General features: G+C 29.7%; 1 protein-coding gene across 1 annotated transcript in view; it reads left to right on the top strand.

The window, feature by feature from the left end:
* LOC129962336 (microtubule-associated protein futsch-like) overlaps window positions 1–22,429 on the top strand; it is an 87,838-nt gene that overhangs the window by 44,056 nt on the left and 21,353 nt on the right. Inside the window, exon 2 of the mRNA XM_056076082.1 lies at window positions 15,298–15,393. Coding sequence (XP_055932057.1) covers window positions 15,298–15,393 — 96 coding nt within the window. The remainder of the gene's footprint in view (window positions 1–15,297; window positions 15,394–22,429) is intronic.

Consider the following 22,429-nt stretch of genomic DNA (forward strand, 5'->3'; position numbering starts at 1 on the left):
TTCTAAAATTGTCAGACATCAAAGGAGTTTTACATTAATTCTCTTTTTACGTTCTGCTCATAGAGTACATGGACCTTTCTGGTGAAGATTAGCCTAATGACATCAAAGTGTCTTTTACATCAAATGACATCAAAGCGCCAACATTTTGCAGTAATATGAATTCAGTTTTTTATTCAACATTGCAGATATTAAAAAGAATTTTTCATTGGCTTTCAACAACGGGTGAAAGTCAAGCGATTAAGTGTTTTCATGAAACAATGAAAACGATTTGAATCCTAGGGTAACAATGTAATCTATTGATGGAAATTTTAAAAAAAAAATATTTTTAAATAATTGCAAAATTTTTAAAAAAATTTGCACAATTATAATATTAATATCATTGAAAAGATATTTTTTTTATATATTTTAAGATGATGGGAAAATCCTTTTTGTGCTGTAATATTTTCTGAAATCGACGTAAAAAATCCTAAAAATGTCACTTAATTTTTAATTAATTGAAATTCTAATTCAAACAAAACATTTTTTGAAATGTACATTTTCGCCTTCCGAAGTATATATGTATCGAATATGACTAAGTCAGAAAACACTCTAAAGGTCAAAAGGTCTGGCTTGCAGAGAGTCGACACATATACATAGAGACAGACACGCATTCGTCTTTATTATTAGTACAAATCCCTAATAATACTTTCATTCAATTCCACGCAGTTCATCCGATTTCATTTTTATAAAAATTTTAATTACTGTTAGAAGAAATTAGAAATACATTTGCTTCAAGTTTCAGCATCTCGGTAATTGCGAACCTCGAAATCTTGTTTCAGTAAATTTAAAAAGAAATTGAATGAAATAAATTCTATCAAGCATTTTCCGTAATTGAATTTCAATTATAAAATTCTATCTAGCGAATTGAATTTTAATTATAAAAATCTACAGAATAAAAGAAACAATTTCTGTTCATAGAAAAAAAAACTAATCAATTTTAAGATGGGAAAAAAAATTATCAGAATGAAATCCAATTAAAATCGAATTGCCTCTAGTTTTCTTGAAGAGAATTTTTTTCTTCTTCTATAACTCTGAGAGTTTTTATTCTTTGATCGTTTCCGATGAAAATTTGAATTCATCAGTTACATAAATTTCATTTCATTTCAAATAAGCGTGTTTTATAAATTTCTTGAAATGTAACAGACTGAATGAAAATTAACAATTTGCTAATTAAAACCGCACAAAAATAATTCATTAATGAATTTTTTCTATTTGATGTTCAAGTCAAAATAGAGAAAAAATTTGATAATTCACATCGCTTTAAAGAAAAATAAAAATGTTTTGAACAAAAATTTAGTTTGCTGGGTTTTTCTTATTATCATTATTATTGTTGCTTGGATTAGTAAGTTAAATGAAACAAGCACTAGATATACAGCTATCATTATCTAGTTAGTATATTTAGTTTATTTATATTATATTTACATTATTTAGTTTAAGTATACCATGGCAGATGAAAATGAATCGGTGGGAGAAATCTATGAGTTCTATTATTTGGTTTTCTTCTTAAGCAGGATTGCAAAAAAAGAAGAAAAAGAAAGAAATTGGTTTAATAATTTCCTTTTTCTTTGGTTTGGTATTATAACTACACTTCAACACTGATGAACTGTAGAATATCTTTCATTATTTATGTAATACATCAGAGGATTATTCAATAAAAATTTCTCTGCCTCACTAAAAAAGAATCAGCATACTTCAGTCAGGTTTAGCATACTCCAGTCAAGTTAAAAGAATAATAGTATAAAATTGTTTGAGAATGTGCAAATTTCTGGGAAAAAATCATTATTCCTTACTTCTGAAGTCAGACGTTAGCTGTAATTGCCACAGTATTCAAACATTTTATTTAAACTGTGCGTTAAATGACCATCTATTCAGTACTAGCCGCCTTTAGAGACCAACTAGCTAGGAATTTTTATGTTTACTTTCAACAAAATCTCGTATAGATGGTGCGATATTCATGATCCCCCCCCAACCATTCCTTTAAGCACTAAATTGTGGCTAACATTAAACTCGTGTTAATTTACTACAATATTCTTACATTTTCTCTGTTCATAATGTATATCAAACATTCCTAATGGAATCAAGTCCCATGACATTATAATGCATTAAAAATGTAACTGTTCAGTTCATCTGTCCTCTAATTTCTCAGTATTGTAACTCCACTTATTTAATTTTTATGTAAATCATACTTATATTATGCAGAATTCTTCTTCTTTAGCTTTAAACAATGGAAGAAAAGATTAAATATTTGGAAGAAGATTAAATATTTATTGAAACAATGAAACTGGTTTGAATTTTAAGGCAACAATGTAATCTGTTGTTGAAAATTAGGCAAAAAAAAAATTTAATTTTCCAAAAAGACAGAAAACATTGGCATGATTATTAAATTAATTTCGTTAAAATGATATTCTTAATTTTCAAACGGTTTAAAAACCATTTTTGTGCATTAATATTTTCAGAAATTATTGCAGGAAAACCTCAACATTCAAGTTAATTTTTAATTAAAATTAAAATTTAAAATTTAAAATCTCGCTTCCAGGTGAACATTCCAAACTTTTCAAGTAATTATCTGCCAAATTTGGCAGCTTTAAGTCAAACGATTTGGTGCTGCAGCAAACACACGCATTCATCTTTATTAGTAGTAAAGATGTAAATGCAGGAAAATTTTCCATGATTTATTAAATTGATTTCATTAAAATTGTTAATTTATTAAATACTGATGCAAAATTCACCTATTTTCTACAATATTTTTGGAACTTAATACGTAAATATACAATTATGAAATATTTGATCTAAATGAAAACGATATGAATTTATTAATAATATGAAACAAATGAAATTTACTGTAAAAAATTATTCAAAAAGAAAATGTTTTAAAATTGCCAAAGTTCGGGAAATTTTTATATGAAAATTGTATTGATATTCCTTAAAAAAGATTTTTTTTTTCAATCTTGATGTAAAAATCAGTTTTGATCAATACTATTTCCGGTAGTTAGGACAAAAAAAATATTAAATTTCACTCCATTAATTAAACTTTTTATTAAAATTTCAAAAAAAAATAACTCGTTTGTGCCCATTCCCATCCTCCAAATTATATATGTGCAAAGATCCTATTCTAGATCCTATCGAATCTGATTTTTTTAAAACATTTTTTGAGAGGAGGGGGTGTTGATTTGCTTTTCTGTCTTTAGAAATGCATAAGATCAAGATTTGACTAATTTACGACCATTGATATTTCTTTGAATAAAAATATCTGGAGTACTAACATATTAAGAATGCATATTTCGAATTAGTTATCTCTACACAATACGTCACAACTTAAAACTTATTAACAAAAATATGCGGAAAATAATACTTTAAGAAACTATTGTTTGCTGTTGTAAATAACTTCCATCATCCCAATACAAACCAAAACTAGTAACAACTAACATATAAAATAAATAATTCACTTCCATAAAATAAAGCTCTTAAAATATTCCATCGTTTCAAAATTATTAAGCACCCATAAAACTAAGACCTAAAGCAAATGCAGCCATTTATAATCCGGGCTTCTATTTCTGCAGTTATAACTTACTGCTTTTATCTTACTTTTGGCTCTTTTAAGTAAAGTCTTGCAGATCCATAATGCTGTTACGAGAAGTAACTAAATTAGGCTGCTCAGATACGAGGCCATTACTTAATTATGTAAGGACCCAAAAGCATTACTGTTATTTGATGTTCGATGTTTTATTTAGAAAAGGTCGGTAACTAAATTTTCTTTTATTAGAAATGCCTCAGAATGGATAGCGAGGCCTTTTAGAAGCGTTTCGAACGTGATAAAGTCAGGAATGTGATTATTCTGCTTTATAATAGGGTTACTGAATTTTCCAAAACTAAATATTCTGATGCTTGCTCGTTTTTTTTTTTTTTTTTTCCTTTTAAATCTCGATTCGAAGTTAAGAAAAATATAAAGCTAAATGATTTTTCTTCTAATTCATATTCAATGACTGAAGTATTTATGAATGTAATTTTCCGTTTTCCGTTTTTTACCTTATTCAACCAGTTCAACCCTTTGTTTGATTAATAGTTTAAATTGTGTTTCCAAAAATAAGTTTGATAATAATGTGTTTCCAAAAATGAACGCTTAATAGTTAAAAGAAAATTATAAAGCGTTTTTATTCTTTTTGTACAAAAAAAAATATTTATATTTTAAAATATTTTTGTACAAAATGTTCAAAAAGTACAGCACATTCTTTAAGAAATATTATTGTAATCATTAATTATATTAAATCAAAATTATGTTTCAAATGTGAAAAATAAATAATTTTCAAAACTTTTGAAAAACAGAACATATAATAATAAAATAAAGTTGTTTCAAAGAATTCTTAGATTTAGATTATAACATCCAGATTATTATTTTACACTGTTGTCCTATAGCATACAATTTTTAAAATAGAAAGAATTGTCATTTTAACTATAAGTTATTCTTATACAGATATTTATAATATAAATCAGTATTACATTTTATACTTATAAGCGTAAAATACATTCATAATTAAATGTATCTGAAATACTTTTCTCTTTATGATTGATTTAATAGCCTATGATTGAAAATTGTTCAATCCTGACTAACAATCTTTCCTAAACTAATGGAGAAAATTATCTACATCCGCAGTTCGTAATGTTTGGCAAGTTACAGGGAATTATAATTTTTAAAAATATATATGATAGAAAGAATCAATTTGTGAAAGGTATTATAAAACTTGATGTACCTAGTTTCCTTTCCTTGTTATTTCTTCTGAAATTCTGGCTCTTCCCAATCATCGAATTCGTTGAAATTCAATATAGATTTATTGTTAGGATGTTAAGACTAAATACAAAATTTCATTTAGTGAGTTACTTGTGTTTTCGATTCATTGTACTTCACATACATACAGAAAAGCAATAGACAATCAGCTGTATAATTAGAGCCACATTTGATATCTAATTCTAGTGATAAAAACCATACGCCAAATTTCATCAATTCAGTCCATTGCTTTTTTGAGGTATCGCCCATACAGACAAACAGATCTGTCGCTGACTTATTTCCTCCATAATATGAAAGAAATCAACCTAATCTGATCCAAAGACCACATTTCCTCTAGCTTATTTCACTTCCGAGTTCCCAGACAGACAGACATAACTTCAAAAATGGGCTTTGTGATCTTAGAAAAAAAGATAGAGATTAATCAAAATTTCGAGATTAAATTGCTTGCGATTAAAAAGTTTTGTATTTTGTGCTACATAAATGAAAGTAAAAAAAAATTAAGAACTCTCACTCCAGGTTAATGCGAGTGCTACATTCCGCGACTTTCTGTTCACCATTTTGTAAAAATGTTCATTTCCCCCACCCAAACAAAGAGAGTGATTACGGATTATATTCTTTTACGCGTCCACAAACACGAGTGTTGATAAAGAGAACATTTCCTTTCCTTTAGCAAGGTGCTCTATCATCCACGCTCAGATGCAGCTCAAAAAGAAGAAAGCTTTTTCCCACTCGCTGCTTCGAGTCAGAGAACCCATTTTTCGGGCGGCATGTGGATTTAATTTTCTTGCTTTGTATAGGCCAGCCTGTGTTGTCTGAGAGAAGATTTTGAGAGAATGTTATTTGAAAAAACTCGATAATGATTTTTTAATTATAGTTTTCAGTGTTAGGTTTTTTCGCATTTGAACCGTGACGGTCAATTTTAAAGGCGGAAATTGATTTGCTTTTTTGCAATCTCTTACAAAAAGTATACAAAGAGAAAGTATTGTAAACGTTAAAAAATTCCACTGCCAAACAAATCACGTTTCAGATCTTCCTGAATTCGAAAAATGCAATTTTGGAATCAAATTTGTTTTCTCTGGGAACGAGATGCCTCAAGTATAGTTTAGTTGTATTAAAGACTCGTTTTAAAGCTATACTAGGGCTATTCTGGAAAGGACCTCATAATTTTGAACCGCAGTCAGACGACGAGGACGACACCTGAGCTGGCACCCCCTTTCGAAACTTCTGCACCACACCAGCGAGGGACATTTGACCTCGACAGATTTAGCACGCATCAGATCCTCTTACACGACGGTTATTCGGTGGAATCGGGTCTCGAACCTGAAGTCCTCCAGCTCCGAAGCCCAGATCTTACCACCAGGCCACCTTGTAACCCACGAGATACCTCAAAACAGTTTTGATGGAGTATATAAATTGATACATTATCTCTACGCCAAATTTGCAGATTTCTATCACATACTGAACGAAACTCATTCGCATCAAGTATTTGTAGCTGGTAGAGTGTGTGCAGACGGGCATGGTAACTACAAAACATAAATATCTTAGTGAATAAAATTTGGTACATAAATTCTCAATCTAAAATGTAGATCCATATCAAGTTTTAAAATTATGTCTGTTCAGGGACAGACCATCGGTCTATCTGAATTTTTCAAGGCATATAAACGCGTTAGCTCGAAAATACGGAGAGTTGAATAAGTGAAATTTCGTACTCAGTTTAAGCATCTAAAGTGTACATTTTTATTAAATTTTAAATTAAATTCATTGATGGTTTGACTTTGCTAGTATGTATATTAATAACTCCTTTATTTGAAATTATGCGAGAAAGTTTAGGGAAGACCATTGGCGCTGGTTGTTTAATTTATTGGTAAAGATTCAACTTACTTTTGGTTAAGAAACTTATAAAATTTGTTGTCTTATTATCAACTTTTTTCTTACCTATTTTAAGTTGCTAAATTTTTATATTTTTACATTTTTAAAATACTAATATACATTGAAAACGACAAAGGAGTGAAAAGAATGATAAAAAAAATCTTATGGCCGTAATTATGAAAAATTAAAATATTTTAGGCTTGATATGTCTATTTGAAATTTGCTCTTAATTATGTAGGAACGATAACAGGCACACAATAAAATTATTCAATATCATCGAACAATAGTTAAGTTCAAATCCTATATTAAAACTATGAAAATATTGTTTCAAAATATCTTTAAAAAATTCCTTTTTTTTTTCCAATTTACTAAATTTAGAGAAAAAATATACAGCGGTAAAATTTTTCAGAGCAATAATATGCTGAGGAAAAACCTAAAAAATATTTATCAATTTTAATTCATTTAATTCATTAATGTTAAATTAATTCATTAATTTATAATTAAAAATCTAGTTTTAAAAATTTTAATTCCTTCTTACTAAAAATTTAGTAATTGAAGAATAACTACGAACCAAATTTAATACAGTAGACTCCCGATTATCCGCGACTGCCGCACTAAGTGTTTGTTTTTGCTTCCAAGCAAAGAGTAAATACTTCCAAAGCAAGAAGCAAACACAAACGACTGATTTCTTCAAAAATGTGTAGTTTTACAGTTATGCTTTTGTAATTACATAATACATTACAGTATTAAAACAGTACATATGTATTAATTTTTCTGTGTATCCTTGACGCCTCTCGTAAGTACAAAGGACTTTTATTTTTTCATTAATAAAATGCCTTTTAGGTTAGTTTTGAGTGATATACTAAAATATTAAGCGTTAGTGAAACATTTCCTGCTGTTTATTTTACGTTTTAATGTACATAAAACGATTTTTCAAAGTTGGAATGACTGTTTTCTCTTTTGCTATACCCATTTTTAGCTTTTTTCGGATTATTCGCGATTTTTGTTATCCGCGGCGGCCGCGCCACCCAATTCCGCGGATAATCGGGAGTGTACTGTAGTTTTACATTCAACAGTTTGCCTTGCTGAACGACTTTTACTTAGTATACAAAGAGAATGTATTGTAAAAAATTCGAACTCGGAATTTCCACGCTTCAGAACTATCTGAGTCAGTACAACACCATTTTGGAATTTTGACTGTTTATCCATCTGTCGCTCTGTCTGTCTGTAAATATATAACTCAAAAATGCTTTGAGCTAAAGGATGAAATTTGATATAAAAGCTTAACACCAAATGCGCAGATTTCTGTCAAATTTTGGACGGAATCTTTTAAGAGGATGTCTGTCTGGACTACAATGATATGAAGCTACATAACTCTAAGAGCTAAATAGATAAAATTTGGTATGCAAATTTATCTTATAAAATTTAAATCTATATCAAACTGAAACCAAATTCGTGAAAGAGTGACTATATTTGTTTTTATTTTTTGACGACGATAATATCTCAGTGAATTCTTCGCATTGGACAAAATAAAAGTTTTAACCTACCTTAAACGATAATTTATTTTCGTCAACACTTATGTTTTTTTCCAAATAATTGACACGTTTACTTTTATTCAGGTCTTTTCTTGCCCAACGATCGAAGAAGCAGTGTCGAAAATATAGTTAAAAATGTCCTTGAGACTAAATGATTCAATAAGTAAAATAAAAAATGAATTGAGGCCAATCCAATTGATCCGCGACAGCAGTTATAATGTTTCTGTGGAAATGAAAGCGGCTGAAAACATTTGGGGCTTGTTTACTTTTCATAATGATTGTTTTTGTTCGTTTTGAAGTTGTAGTAAGGAAAGCCTTGCTTCATTTACATCTGTTTTTAATGCAAATTGAACTTCGTTTGAAGTTATTGTGAGAATATAACAACATGATAAATTTGATGTATTTTAACACAGTTAAAATGTTTATAAATTTAATTTTTAAGCGTTTGGACGAATTTAATTGTGCCAATATTCATATAATAAATCTTTGTAAGTAAGTAATTTAAAATCAAACATATCTTTGAAAATTTATGAAATAAAAGATTTTATTTTATATATTTTTACTTTATTGGATATTTTGATTTAATAAATGTGATGTAAAAAATCTTTGATTTATCATACTCCAAAGAATTATTGTCAGCCTTGGGAGTTCCTGTTCTCTAAATATTACTATAACAATTTCTTTTTCTTTTTCGAAAACACACCGTTGAGGATTATATTAACTTTAAACAGTTTTGTCAGTTTTAAAGAAAAGTCAATTTATTGCAAACTTAATACATTCTCTAAATTTTTCCAAAGCTGCTCGAAATGTTACCATCGTCGCAATATTTGTGTAGCATTATTTTTTTTTTAAATAAGAACATTTGCACCCTATTTGGATGAAAAGTAGTTATGATATCTTTAGAAAAACGATACAATTCTTTTTTTAAATTCTTTCTCTACGCACATTTTATTTAAAATGTCAAACGCAATGATTTATATGAAAAATTCCTACAATTAACATATACATAATGCAAGAGACATTAAAAACTTAGAAACATAGCTTCCAAGCATTTTTGATTGTCAATGCACTTTGATAAATCGATATTTTGACGGCTCCTGAAATAAAACTTCAACAAATACTTCTCGCAGTATGTTCAGTATTTTTTATATAGATTAGGTAATATTATTAATAATAAAAATGAATGTATTATTTTGATAGTTTACACATATATCTACAACATTTGCCATAGAGGGCAATTTCGGAAGCTGAAAATGAGCATCTCGGAGGGAGTTTTTAAAATTTTTCATTAAAATTTCAATTAATTAAAATCTAAACAAAATTTTCACACGTTTTCTACAGTATTATTTTCGAAAATGATATTGAGAAAAATAAACTTTACATCATTTTCAAATTCAAAAAATTTTCTTTTTATTGATACCAATTAAATTGCCATACAATCTTTTTCGTTTAATATAACGATTAACTAAATATTTAACTATTTTTTAAAAACATTTTGGAACAATTTGCTTCATTATTGTATTGACATTCAAATTGATTTCACGGTTGCTACAAATATTTTATCCTGTATTTTTATTGTTGATGATCAAAATATGAAGATTCGTTTCATATTTCCGATTTGAGAGGGCATTTGTTGAAGGCGTGTTTCAATGTTCCTTCGAATTGTTATTGTACTTACATTTAAAGTTTAATTTCAAAAGTAAGCAGTTATAGTTTTGTATCAAATTTTGAACCCATTCGGTCGGAGTAGAGAAATGCGCATTTGATTCTCTTCTCTATGCAATGAAGATAAACAGAAAACGGATCATAATGTTGAAGCATATGAAGAATCATCCGATGGTTTCCTCTTCGGCTCTCTGAAGAGAAATGTTTGGATTTTATACACCCTGTGTGTGTGTGCGTGCATGTACGCGCATATATATAAACGCGGAACTGAAAAATGCAATGAGTGAGATCGATGGAACTTTATGTATGGTTTTATGAATAAAAGTATAAATCGCTGCCTGATTTGGACAAAATCCAACAATGAAAAAGCATTACACCATACTTGATTTGTTTCTTTATAAGGCAACCCAGAATCTAAAATATGCCATGCTATTAAACGATAAAGATCCTCCCTCAAGCTGTTGGATTTTTGCAATAAAATTCTGATTAACTCCACTTTCAAAATTTTTAAAGAATAGTAAAAAGTGGGTCACACTTACCTTAGCAACTACTGAAAGGATAAGCTTTGTAATTCTAGTAGTGACCATTAGATACCATGCTAAATCAAAATGGTGGGAGACATTTAAAAAAAGGAGAGGCGGGCAGAATTGGACCCATCACCTTGCATACTATTTCATAATAAAAAATTTTTGATAGCCAATTAGCTTGCCGAGAAAATCGGTTGTATTTAATTTCAATCAAATCTCTTATATTTAGGATTCTCGGAAAAGGGGTTTTTAAACGTCAAATTGGGATAGATATTGTTGCCATTTAACATTAATAAACTTCACATTTGTTTATTTTTATGCGAACCTTTTTACACGTATCAAAGCCTGAAACCTGGTGATATTCTTAAAACTGTACATCTATCACACCACTCAATGAATTTCCAGTCTAACTAAGAAAAATCATGTTTTTTTAGAAATTCAACTTCATTCATCAACTTACACTCCTTCAAGAGTGATACATTCACTGCAATGTTCCTCTAAATTTTTTATGCTTTTTTGGACAACGATTTGCCTTTGCTCTCAAAACAGGCTTCAGTTTCGGCAATCGCTTCTTCATTTAAGCCAAATTTCTTTCAATGGAGCAACTTTTTGATGTCTGTAAAAAGAAGAAGAGAATACAATAGATTTGGGAGCAATTCGGAGCATAGTCCATTCAATTTAACCGTCGTCTTCATACACTTATGACACGGAGCATTGTCTTGGTAGAACGACATTTGTTTTCTTTTGCATGTAAGGCCTTCTTCCTGATTTCTACACTCATTTGGTCCAATAATGTTATATAATATTTGCTGTTGATTTCCAAAGATAGTCGATGAACAAAATATCATGAGAGTACCAAAATACGGATGTCACAAGCCTGTCAGTTGACTTTCGAGCTTTTGGTCGACTTTCTTCGGCTAATGCCCACAGACACTCCTTTTGTTTTAGGTGTTTAGTAGTGGATCCATGTTTCATCCATTGTCACATAAAGACTCAAAAAATCCTTTTTTATCTCGCTTAAACAGCTCCAAACAGCACTCTGAATCGACGACACGTTTTTGTTTTTGCTCCATTATAAAAAACCGCAGCACCCACTTCGAAATCAGTTTATGCATGTTCAAATTTCGATATAAAATTGAAAGCAGACTATATTCTGATACCTTTAAGATGTCAATTATCTCATACGATTTCACTTTACAGGCCATTCAAAACTATTTTGTGGACTTTTTTTTATGTTTTCCGAAACAACTGCCTATTTCGGGCGACCAGAGTATTCAGCAACAAAGGTGTTTGTACACCGATTTTAAATTCAGCATGTCAGTCAATGGTGTTTGATTTCCCTGGTGCAGAGTCACCATAAAGCTTATCAAGCCATTCTTTGGCTTCAACGTTATTTTTTCGCATCAAAAAATATTTAATCAATACGCGAAATTCTTTTCTATCCGTTGTCTTGAAAATCATTTAACTGGAATCACAAAAACCACTGTAACATGTAAACTAATTTTCAGAATGGCATATATTATTCGAAGGTCGGTACTATCTAAAAATCATAAGGGTCTGTCAACAGAGGTGCCATATATGTATCAGATCGAAGACTTATTGAATGATGTACTATCTTCTGTTTGCATGTTATCTTTCACTATACTATAATTTCTCTTCCTTATTCCTTTTGTAAACTAACAATATCATAAACAAAACCTTTCTTCTTTTGCTTTCAAAATTTGAAGAAAATTACTCGGTTTAATATATGATGAAACAATATAAGTCGTTTAAGTTTCAGAGGAAAAATGATTAAAAGTATTATTAAAACTGTTAACTTTCGGGAAAAAAATTATATGTCAACTAAATTTTTATCATTAAAGAACAGCATTTTTTTTTATGTTAAAATGATGCAAAAATCATTTTGCACAATATTTTTCGGAATTTATTGTTGAAAAGTGTTGATACTATTTCATTTTAAATCAATTAAAATTAAAATTAAATGTCATAAAAATCCCTCCGAAGTACACATTTTCTCTGCCAAAGTATGCTTTTGGCAGTTTTAGTACTTCTAGATAATACAAATGGTTTTCTGAGTGGCAACAAACAACGATTAAAATCACAAAGACACGCATTCTCTGTTATTATTAGTGATACAATTGAAAGTGAATACAGCAAGTATTCTCACCAAGATCGGCAAACGTGGTTAATTCTTATGAAGTTGCAATAATTTTATGAGATATATTTTTATAAATTATTTTTAATTTTTTAAGTTAAAAATTTTTTAAATAATAATTAAGTATAATACGAGTGGTTAATAAAGAAAGCAAGTATATAAAAATTTTAGAAAAATCAAAATCAAAAAATTAACTTGTCTACTTTTGTTTGTTTGCTTGTTATACATGTTGATCCTTACCGACATTTTCTTTAATGTAATAATGTGCTTAATAATGGTGCTATAGCTGTAAATTACACAGCGAAGTTGTTAGATATCGGTGCGTTTTGTAAAATAGTTGAATTCAAATTCATCTCAGCAAGTACTGAATGTTACGAAAAAATATCGAAAATGAGTGCATCATTTCTAGTATTTAGTTTTTCCTGCCGAGTATTTAGAATTTCCACAAAACAGAGTACACTTCGACTGCAGGAACCCAAAGAATATGTAAAATTAAGCCTTATTGCTAGAATATTGAATTTAAAGAAAAATTTTGAATTAGCGCGTTTTTTCTTCAAAAATTTTTAAGTGCATATGTCAGCACATAAACCTAGATTAAAATATAATCTAAAAGTTCCCTTTTTTACGCAATAAATAAAAATTTCTAAATTTCAAAAAAAAAAATTATATTTTCTTCAAAAGTTATTCCACCAATAATTTTATTCGTTGCAAGCTTTGTAAGAGTACCTGTTAATTGTCACTAGTTTTTAAATGTCTGTGATAAACTGTTTAACCGTTTCTGATTAGAACTGCTATCTCTTAATAATTTCAGAAATCACAAAAAAAGAGAAATATTTATAAAACTTTTGATTGCATAATATAGTTTTAACTACCTTATTTATTTTTATAGCTATTTTGAAACAATAATGTGCCAAAATATAAATTGGAAATTTTTGCTAAATTTTTTGATGAAGTCTAAATTTTTTACTTTCTTATCGAACCATAATGAAGTGTAATTATTAATTATTCAATGAAATTAATTAATTTATCTAACAAAATATTTTAATTTCTTTTCATAAATCGATATTTTTAAGTAATATTACTAGAAAAAAAATGGTCCTTTAATTGTTAATCAGATGTCAGTAAGGAAGAAAAAAAAATTTATATACAAATAAATTTAATAAATTCACTCATTTTAAATATTTTTGCTTTATGTTTTTTTTTTTTTTTTTTTGTTACTTATAATTTCAAGTGAATGTATTTTGATGATAAATACTTTCTTCTGTTCGGATTGAATGTTCTGTTTAAAATGACGCTAAAAAATGAAATGAATGTATTAAAAAGAACACTTGATAAACTTTCAAACTAGACAAAAAAGAATGCGTCACCCACGATTTAGTCATATTTTGCACATAGAGCTGACGCACTGATCTAAGAAATGGTACAATAACAAAATCGAAGAAGTAATCATGCGTTTCTGTTGCAAACAAATCAAAACTACCTTCTTTTCAATAGTTTCATTTTGAGTCATTGCCCATACTACAAATTATTGCCCGCACAAATTAAAAAGTGTATACAGAGACAATATTTTATCTTTTACTTTTATATCTTAATTTTTTTTATCTTAATTGAAAGTTTTGATGGACGAGTTTCAACTTCATCATAACATTAAAAACATTGTTACAGATTGTGTATCAGATTGAATTTCTTTCTTAAAAAATTATTGTAAACGAAGGAAAAAAATTGTACCGGAAATAAAACTTATATCATTAAAAAGTTTTTTTTTTAATTTTAAGAGAATGCAAAGATCATTTTTGTGAAATAATAGTTATGGAAGACATAAACATTAATTTCCATTGACAAATCATAGCAATTACTAATCTGGAGATAGATACATTTTCCCTGATATGAGTCATGCCTAGTATCCGGATTATCTATCTAATTAGATGCCCCCATCTTTGTATCTCTTAAATGAAATACAGAAAGGATCATCTAATTAGATAGAAGGTGCCAATTACAGATGAATCAAGTGACAATCAACATGTTAAATCTGATCACGATTAAACCATCTTGTTGACGCTTATTTCTACCATCTTGATTTCTTTTAGATCTTCTTTTCTCACACTAAATGGAGATTTCGATGAGTTCTCTACCGAGCATTTCTAAAAATATTAACATCTCCATTAGCTAAGAGAATCGTTGAATTAAGTACAGCTGTGGAAACGTTCGATGATACAATCTGAAATTTTTGAACGATATTTCTTTATATTTGACTGCTGCCATTTAATAACAATAAAAATTATTTCTGTAACATTCTGTACATTAGGCTTTCTTACATGAGGATTTCTGTACATGAGGCTTTCGTATACATGTGTGTGTGTGTGTAATGATATTTTAAACTTTAATTTAAATCCAAATTAATTCCCAAAGTTTTATCTTAATTTAGCCCTATTAACTTCATTCTAAAATATTCTCTTATTTCTTGATCCCATTCCACTTTTTCTATTTAGTTAATTCAAGAGAAGCTTTGTAAAATGTTTTAATCAGCGGTTCCCCCGCTCCGAGTGAGGGGATAAAAATTGCTTGTAGAATTGAGATCCTTTTCATAATTTTGTAGATTTCTTTTGGCAATATTTATTATTTATTTCGTGATTAAAAAAAGATATATTGGTTTGTGTTGTATTGTTTTATTATTTGCGTTTCACTTAATATGTAATATTCAAGGATGCTTCTTTTTTATTCCAGGTCTCTTATCATGGGATGTGGAAAACACAAAATGCAATTTAATGGGCCTAGACACTGTATGCTCTAATCTAGAATCTTCAAAAGAAACTGAAAGTGGTAAGTTGAATCACTGTTTGAACTAAAACTACTAACTAATATATTCTTGTTGTCTGAGATTAAAATACTTCCCTGTCTAATACTTTTCATATAAAATCTACTTTTGTATAAAATTTTATTTTATCATCCAAAATTTTTTTTAATTAAATTGACAATATTAGATTAAACTATCTCTCAAAACCGTTAGGCAATTATATTTTGAAAAATTAATAAAATTTAAAGGAAATTTTGCACAGAAATGAAACTGATAAAATTGAAAAAGTAATATATTATTTTTTAAGATAATATAAAATAGGAAAATTTGCTCCGAAGTTATAGTAAAAAAAAAGAATTTATTGTTAATTTCATATTAATTGAATATTTAAATAATTTTTACTCGTCGAAAAAATTTTGTAATATTCTTTCTTTTTTCTTAAATAATAAGTATATAAGGCTTGATTAAAATGTGAGAGCTTAAAAAATTGCTTAGGGAAATATATATATATATATATATATATATATATATATATATATATATATATATATATATATATATATATATATACATGCATGTATGTATGTTGTGACTATAGATACATGTATGTATATTAAAATATATACCTTGACGGTCAAATCAGCTAATAAATCTTCAGTTCTTATGTCTTTACACTACTATTCGTGATAATTAGAAAGAAATCAGGGAAGTTTTTTTTTCCTCCAGTAATAATCCCCTCTCCCTCTTCCCCACGAATTCAAATACTTAATTTCAACTTTATCGTCATGATAAGCATTAAATTTTCCAAAGGTATCACTATTTGTATATGGTGGTAATTGTTAAAAGATTACTTAAATCTGTTCAATTGAATATCTTCAAATTTTACTGACAAATATGAAAGAAAAAATAGTTTGGTAAATATTTTGTAGTACTTAATTAAATAGTTAAATTTTCATTAATAAAAGGCATGAAAACATTTTCGTCCCGAACTTCGATATCTTATTCATATACAAGATTTTAAAAAATGCGAACAAATATAAAATGCATTTCTAAAAATGAAAATAATGCAAAAGTAATATTTCTGCAATTATATTTTCTGAAGTTATTGTGGGTAAATACCAACATTCCACTTAATTTCTAATTAATTAAAATTTCAAAAAAAATCATTCCGAGAGGCTCATTTTTATCCTCCAAATTATATATGTGTCAAATTTGGTAGTTCTAAGTCAAATGGCCAATAAACACACGTGCATTCATCTTTAGTTTTAGTACTAACCAGTTGGTTCACCAGGATTAATGCTCGCTAAAATTTTCATTCAAAAATTTTATATAATTTGGTCTCTTAATAGCTTCTACAACAAAATATTTTTAAGCTTCAAATTTTGATAGTCATACTACTGTAGGGCCTTAAGACATCTTGTTCATTGTAATATGCATTTCTCTTATTTTCTGTCAAATTCCGCAAAATCTGAACTTTAAATTAAGATGGAAGTGATTAAACTTTAATACATTTAATACATTAGTAATTAATACATTTTTTTTTCTTGTTAAAATCTAGAATGCTTTTCTTTTTCCAAAAAAATATGAGTTCAGCACTGAAGTCTTATGTGCACTAAAGAATAATTTTTATAGTTGAAGCAATATGTCAAAAAATTATTCAATAAAAACTTCTCCAATTCATCAAAAAATTCTACTTTTAGTTTTACTTTCATTGGGATTTAACTAATAATATTTCATTTAATTTTATCAATAAATATGTTTCAAAAAATTATGAAGTTTCAATTTTATAGTTTTTTGCTCCTAATGAATCATATTCTATGAAATATTCTTGGCACTTCACCTACTTTGATTATTACAATTTTAGAACAGTGAACATTTACATGAATTTAGGCTTGTCGATTCTGGGGAAACTCTGGGAGCTGATTGGCAAATCTTTGAGATCATCGATGGCGAGATCTCAAATCGCTCTTTTTTATAAGATAATAATCAAATTTTCATAACTCACTCAGTTTTAATCGCAATAGATTAGACCTTCTTTGTATTTAAAACTATTCGCCTTTGGTTCGCTGAGAATATTAGTTATAATTAATTTTCTTTAAATCGTGTGGATTAAAGAAAACATCAATGATTCCGTCAAGTTATTAAATATTAGAGATGTCATTTTAATTGCACATTATTTATTACATGTGCTTTGTTATTAAATGTATTACTTGAACCTTTCTAAAGAAGATCAGTTCCATAACATCATGGCGTTATTAAATATGTAAATATATGTTAAATATGTCTCTATCAGCTAAATTTCGCGACATTGTAACTTCATTTGTTATGCGTCTCTATACTACACAACAATCATTAAAAATAATCCTACTTTTGAAGCTTTCAACCATGGGAAAAAAAATCCCAACATCAGATAGTTGGTGAAACAATGAAAACGCTTTGAGATTCAGGCAAAAAAAAAAAAAAAAAAAAAAAAAAACTTCCAAAATTGAGGAAAAATTTGCACAATTATTAAATTGATCTTAAGAAAGATAATTTTTTTCAATTTTAAAATGGTGTTAAGTTCATTTTATATATTTCAATAATATTTTAGGAAATTATTACATAAAATTACTAAAATTTTAATTAATTTAAATTTTTGAAAAATGGCTTCGAGGTGCACATTTGCACCCACCAAAGTCTATATAAAACATCAACTTTGGCAGCTAACGCACAAACACTTTCATCTTTATTTTAGTAGACATATACTAGTTGTACCGGTTATTGGCAAAGCTTATTATAATGTATATCTACCTATTATAAAGATGAATGCATGTATGTATGTCTACAAAATATGCGTCTCTACAAAGTCTTTTGACAGTTTAACTTAGAACTATCAAACTAGCATATGTATTCCTTGGAAGGTGAGAATAAAGACTTGGAAACGATTTTTTTTTCTTTTTTTTAAATTTTAATTAATTAAAATTTAAACTAGATTTTGATGTTTATTCTGATAACTTCTGAAAAATATTCCTAAAATTATTTTTATGCCATTTTTAACCCAAAAATGTATGATGCCAATTTAGATACTCTAAAATTTTTAGTCTAGATTTCATAAACTTTTAACTATATTTTAAAATTATATTTCATAGCAATATTTTAATTGTTGTAAATGGAACAGAAATCGTTTTATTATTTATCATATATCTGGTCGCTTGATTTTCTTCCAATGCTGAAAGCGAAAGAAGAATTCTGTTTAAAATCTATGTCATTTACTAGATGAATAAAAGTAAAGTTGAAGCGGACATAATAGGGTTGTGATATCAAGGAAATGATCTCAATTAAAATATTTATATAGCGAATAAAACATGTGTAAGAATATTAAAATAATGCGGCTTTAATGTCTAATAATCTGACGGAATCATGGACAAGTTTTATTCAAACTATTCAATTGAAATTAAATATAAGCATTATCTCCGGCGATTCAATGGGTTGCCAAAGCCGGCTTCTTGTTTATAAAGCCAAAAAAAATTTATTGCTATTACTTAGCAATCGCAGAGTCAAAACACTCAAAAATACGGAACCAAGACTTAATATAAAAAATAAAAACTCAGTGAGATTTTTAACATTGTTTTAAAAAAAACACAGTTGAGAAAATATGTACACAATGTTAGAGAACCGTATCAAATGTATCAGAGCAATTTCGGCAAATGCTGGATACAGTTACTGAATATTAATTTAGAATCCAGTTGTTCTTTATTTGATGATACTTTGACTTTTTTTTTATGTCATCTTCTTCAAAGGGATTTCTGGTTAATTAGTTTTCGTCTTCAATTTTAGAAAAGCAGTATGAAAAACAAATATATCCAACGGGAGTTGTCTCTCCAAAACATTCTCGCATACTCTCTAATAAATTATCCCCCCCCACACACACACACAAAAAAAACCTTTGAGCATAAGGCAGAGGACGTCTTGCTGACGCACAATATTTACTTTTAGCGTTATTTTAGCATATTTACTGAATTTATCGTGTGATCCTTGGCGAATATTTTGGCGATTAATCTCTGGCATGTGATTAAAAGTATCAAAAAATCGAATTTATATTTTAGACGCATTTTTCCTAACAAAATAAAACAAAATTTTGACACAAAGCTACAATTGTAGTCAAAAAATTGAATACCAAATTTCATATATTAAATCATTGCGTTTTTGAGTTACCGTGTTCACATGTTTCTGAAAGAATAGACAGATGGTCAATCCTGGACATTTATGTACGGAGTTACCACCCCAACACCGTGCGCGAAGCACATCGTTGGTGTGAGTGGTGGAACCCGAGCAATTATCTACAAGAAGCTATCACAGAGGTCTTCACCAAGGGACACACCCAACCCACCCGTTTGGCAGAACAGCGGCCCCGTTTAACAGCGGCGGCTTGTTAAAGCCTAGGTATGTGGTCGTTTATCCACGCAATGATTTGGTGGATGATATGAATGTTGTGAGGATCTTTAAGAAGCTGATATTTATCATGAACATTAATGAATTTTTGTCTTAGTAGATGAGTATGCGCGCACTCATATATGTAGTGGTCTGGTGTACCAACTTTGCCACAGTCACAGAGTGGATCGTTGGTGATTCCAAATTTATTGAAGTAAGAGGGAAATCTCCCATGACCCGAGAGGAATTGTATCAGGAAAGGATGGAAGGATTTCATTTTAGTAGATACATTAGGAAAATATTTGCGCGTCTGTGGACCTTTTGAGCTTCTTGCCCACTCGTTTTGCCATTCTGCAAGAATGCAGCGCCGAATGTCAGCCTTCAAGGTGCCATGAGACCTGGGGACATGTGTGTCGATGGAATCTTTTTCGGTACCAAGTTTTGCTTGTTTGTCAGCCTCTTTGTTACCTTGCACTCCAATGTGTGCTTTGACCCAATGGAGGGACAGTCGTTGATGGGAGTTGACTGCTTTTATTCTGTCTGCTATTTGTTTCAGCGTCCAGCTTTTGCGTTTAGGCGAAGCAAGAGCTGAAAGTAGCGAGAGTGAATCTGAGTAGATAGAGACTTTGCTCCAAGGATTAGTTAGATCTATGTAATTAAGGGCCATGAAGAAGGCATAGGCCTCTGCTTGGAAAACCGTTGAGTGGTCGTCAAGGCGATGGGAGTCAACAAAAACTAGTTTACCGAAGTAAAAGCAAGCAATGGCAGATCCCACCCGGTCGCCAATTTTAGAACCGTCAGTAAAAATTTCAATACCATCACCAGATGGTTGATTTTTCAGGAATGGGAAAGTAAACCATTCGCAAGGATGTTGGTAATATGGGTTGTAAGTTGGTTCGTAAAGTTCAGGATCTAGGAATGTGTCGTCAAATTTTACTTGAGTTTTTTGCACCTTAATGAGGAAGTTCGCGAAAAGTTCTTTTGCTCTAAGGTGAAGAGGCAAAATGCCTGCTAGAACTTGTAACGCGTGCGTGCTTGTAGTTCGAAAGGCTTTGAGAATTTTAATAAGGGGCCTTCTCTGTATTATTTCAAAAGAACGAGCTATTTGCTTAAATTTTAGACGGTGACCCCAAGCCCCATACCCAAAAAGGACATGTGGGATGTTTTAGATAGTAGATAATTGCTGGTTTAGCATCAGTTGCAGATAAAATAAATGATTTGGCTGGCCATTCAAACATTAATTCCGTTACTCCTCAATCTTCGAATAATCAAATAGCCCAACTTGAAAAACAAGTCGCCCATTTGACGACTTTAGTTGGCGAGCTTACTACAACAATGCGCCAATCACGCTCTCAAAGCAGAAATAGAAATCGACCTTTTAAAAACAGTCGTAGTTGCTCTCGTGATCGCTTAAAAAAATATAAAGAACCTGCTGATGGCATTTGCTTTTATCATACAAATTTTGGCACAAAAGCAAAAAAATGTAGTTTGCCTTGCTCTTTCAAGAATTCGGGAAACTAAATCGGCGGTCGTCCACTGGCCTTGGCCACGATCGCAAAATTAATAGAATTATGCTGGCCGATAAAGTTAGTAAATGGAAATTTAGTGGATACAGGCGCAGACGTATCTGTTTTACCAAACAATTATGCTCCTAAAGCTGATTCCTCTAATGAATTACTCCTCTTAGCTGCTAATGGCACAAAAATAGCTACTTTTGGTAAAAAACGCCTTACGCTAGACTTAAATTTACGGCGAAATTTTACTTGGTCTTTCATAATTGCAAATGTGAACCAACCAATTATAGGTGTTGATTTTTTAAAACACTATAATCTTTTGGTTGATGTTAAAAGTGGTTGTTTGATTGATGGCATAACTAAATTAACCACTCAAGGCAAATATACAAACACAGATTCATTAACTTCTGGTATATCCATTTTACTTGGTGATTCAGAATTCTATGACATTTTATCGCAATTCCAAGACCTCTCTAATCCATCTCAACCAACAAAAAGCAAAGTATCAACTAAAATACATCACTTTATTGAAACAACTGGTCAACCAGTATTTTCGAGACCTCGTCGCTTATCTCCCGAGTTGCTAAAAATTGCACGTCAGGAATTTGAATTTTTAATGTCTCAAGGTATTATCCGTCCTTCTAGTAGCCCATGGGCAAGTCCTCTACACATGGTGAAAAAGTCTAATGGAGAATGGAGACCGTGTGGCGACTACCGTCGTTTAAATTCAATTACCGTTCCTGATAGATACCCAGTTCCTCATATTCAAGATTGCACTCAAATGTTTTTCAATAAAACCATTTTCTCCACCCTGGATTTGATCCGAGCTTATCATCAAATTCCTATTAACCCAGCGGACATTCCAAAAACAGCAATCACAACCCCATTTGGTCTTTTTGAATATGTTTATATGCCCTTTGGTTTAAGAAACGCGGGACAAACCTTTCAACGTTATATACATCAAGTTTTGTCAAATTTAGATTTCTGCATTCCTTATTTTGATGACATACTGATTGCATCAAATAATGTAGAACAGCACAAACAACATTTAAAAACAGTATTTGAACGATTATCTCAGCACGGATTGAAACTAAACCCTTCAAAATGCGTCCTTGGGAAGCAATCGGTAAAGTTTCTA

Source organism: Argiope bruennichi, chromosome 2, assembly GCF_947563725.1.
Source record: "Argiope bruennichi chromosome 2, qqArgBrue1.1, whole genome shotgun sequence".
Classification (NCBI taxonomy): Eukaryota; Metazoa; Arthropoda; class Arachnida; order Araneae; family Araneidae; genus Argiope; species Argiope bruennichi.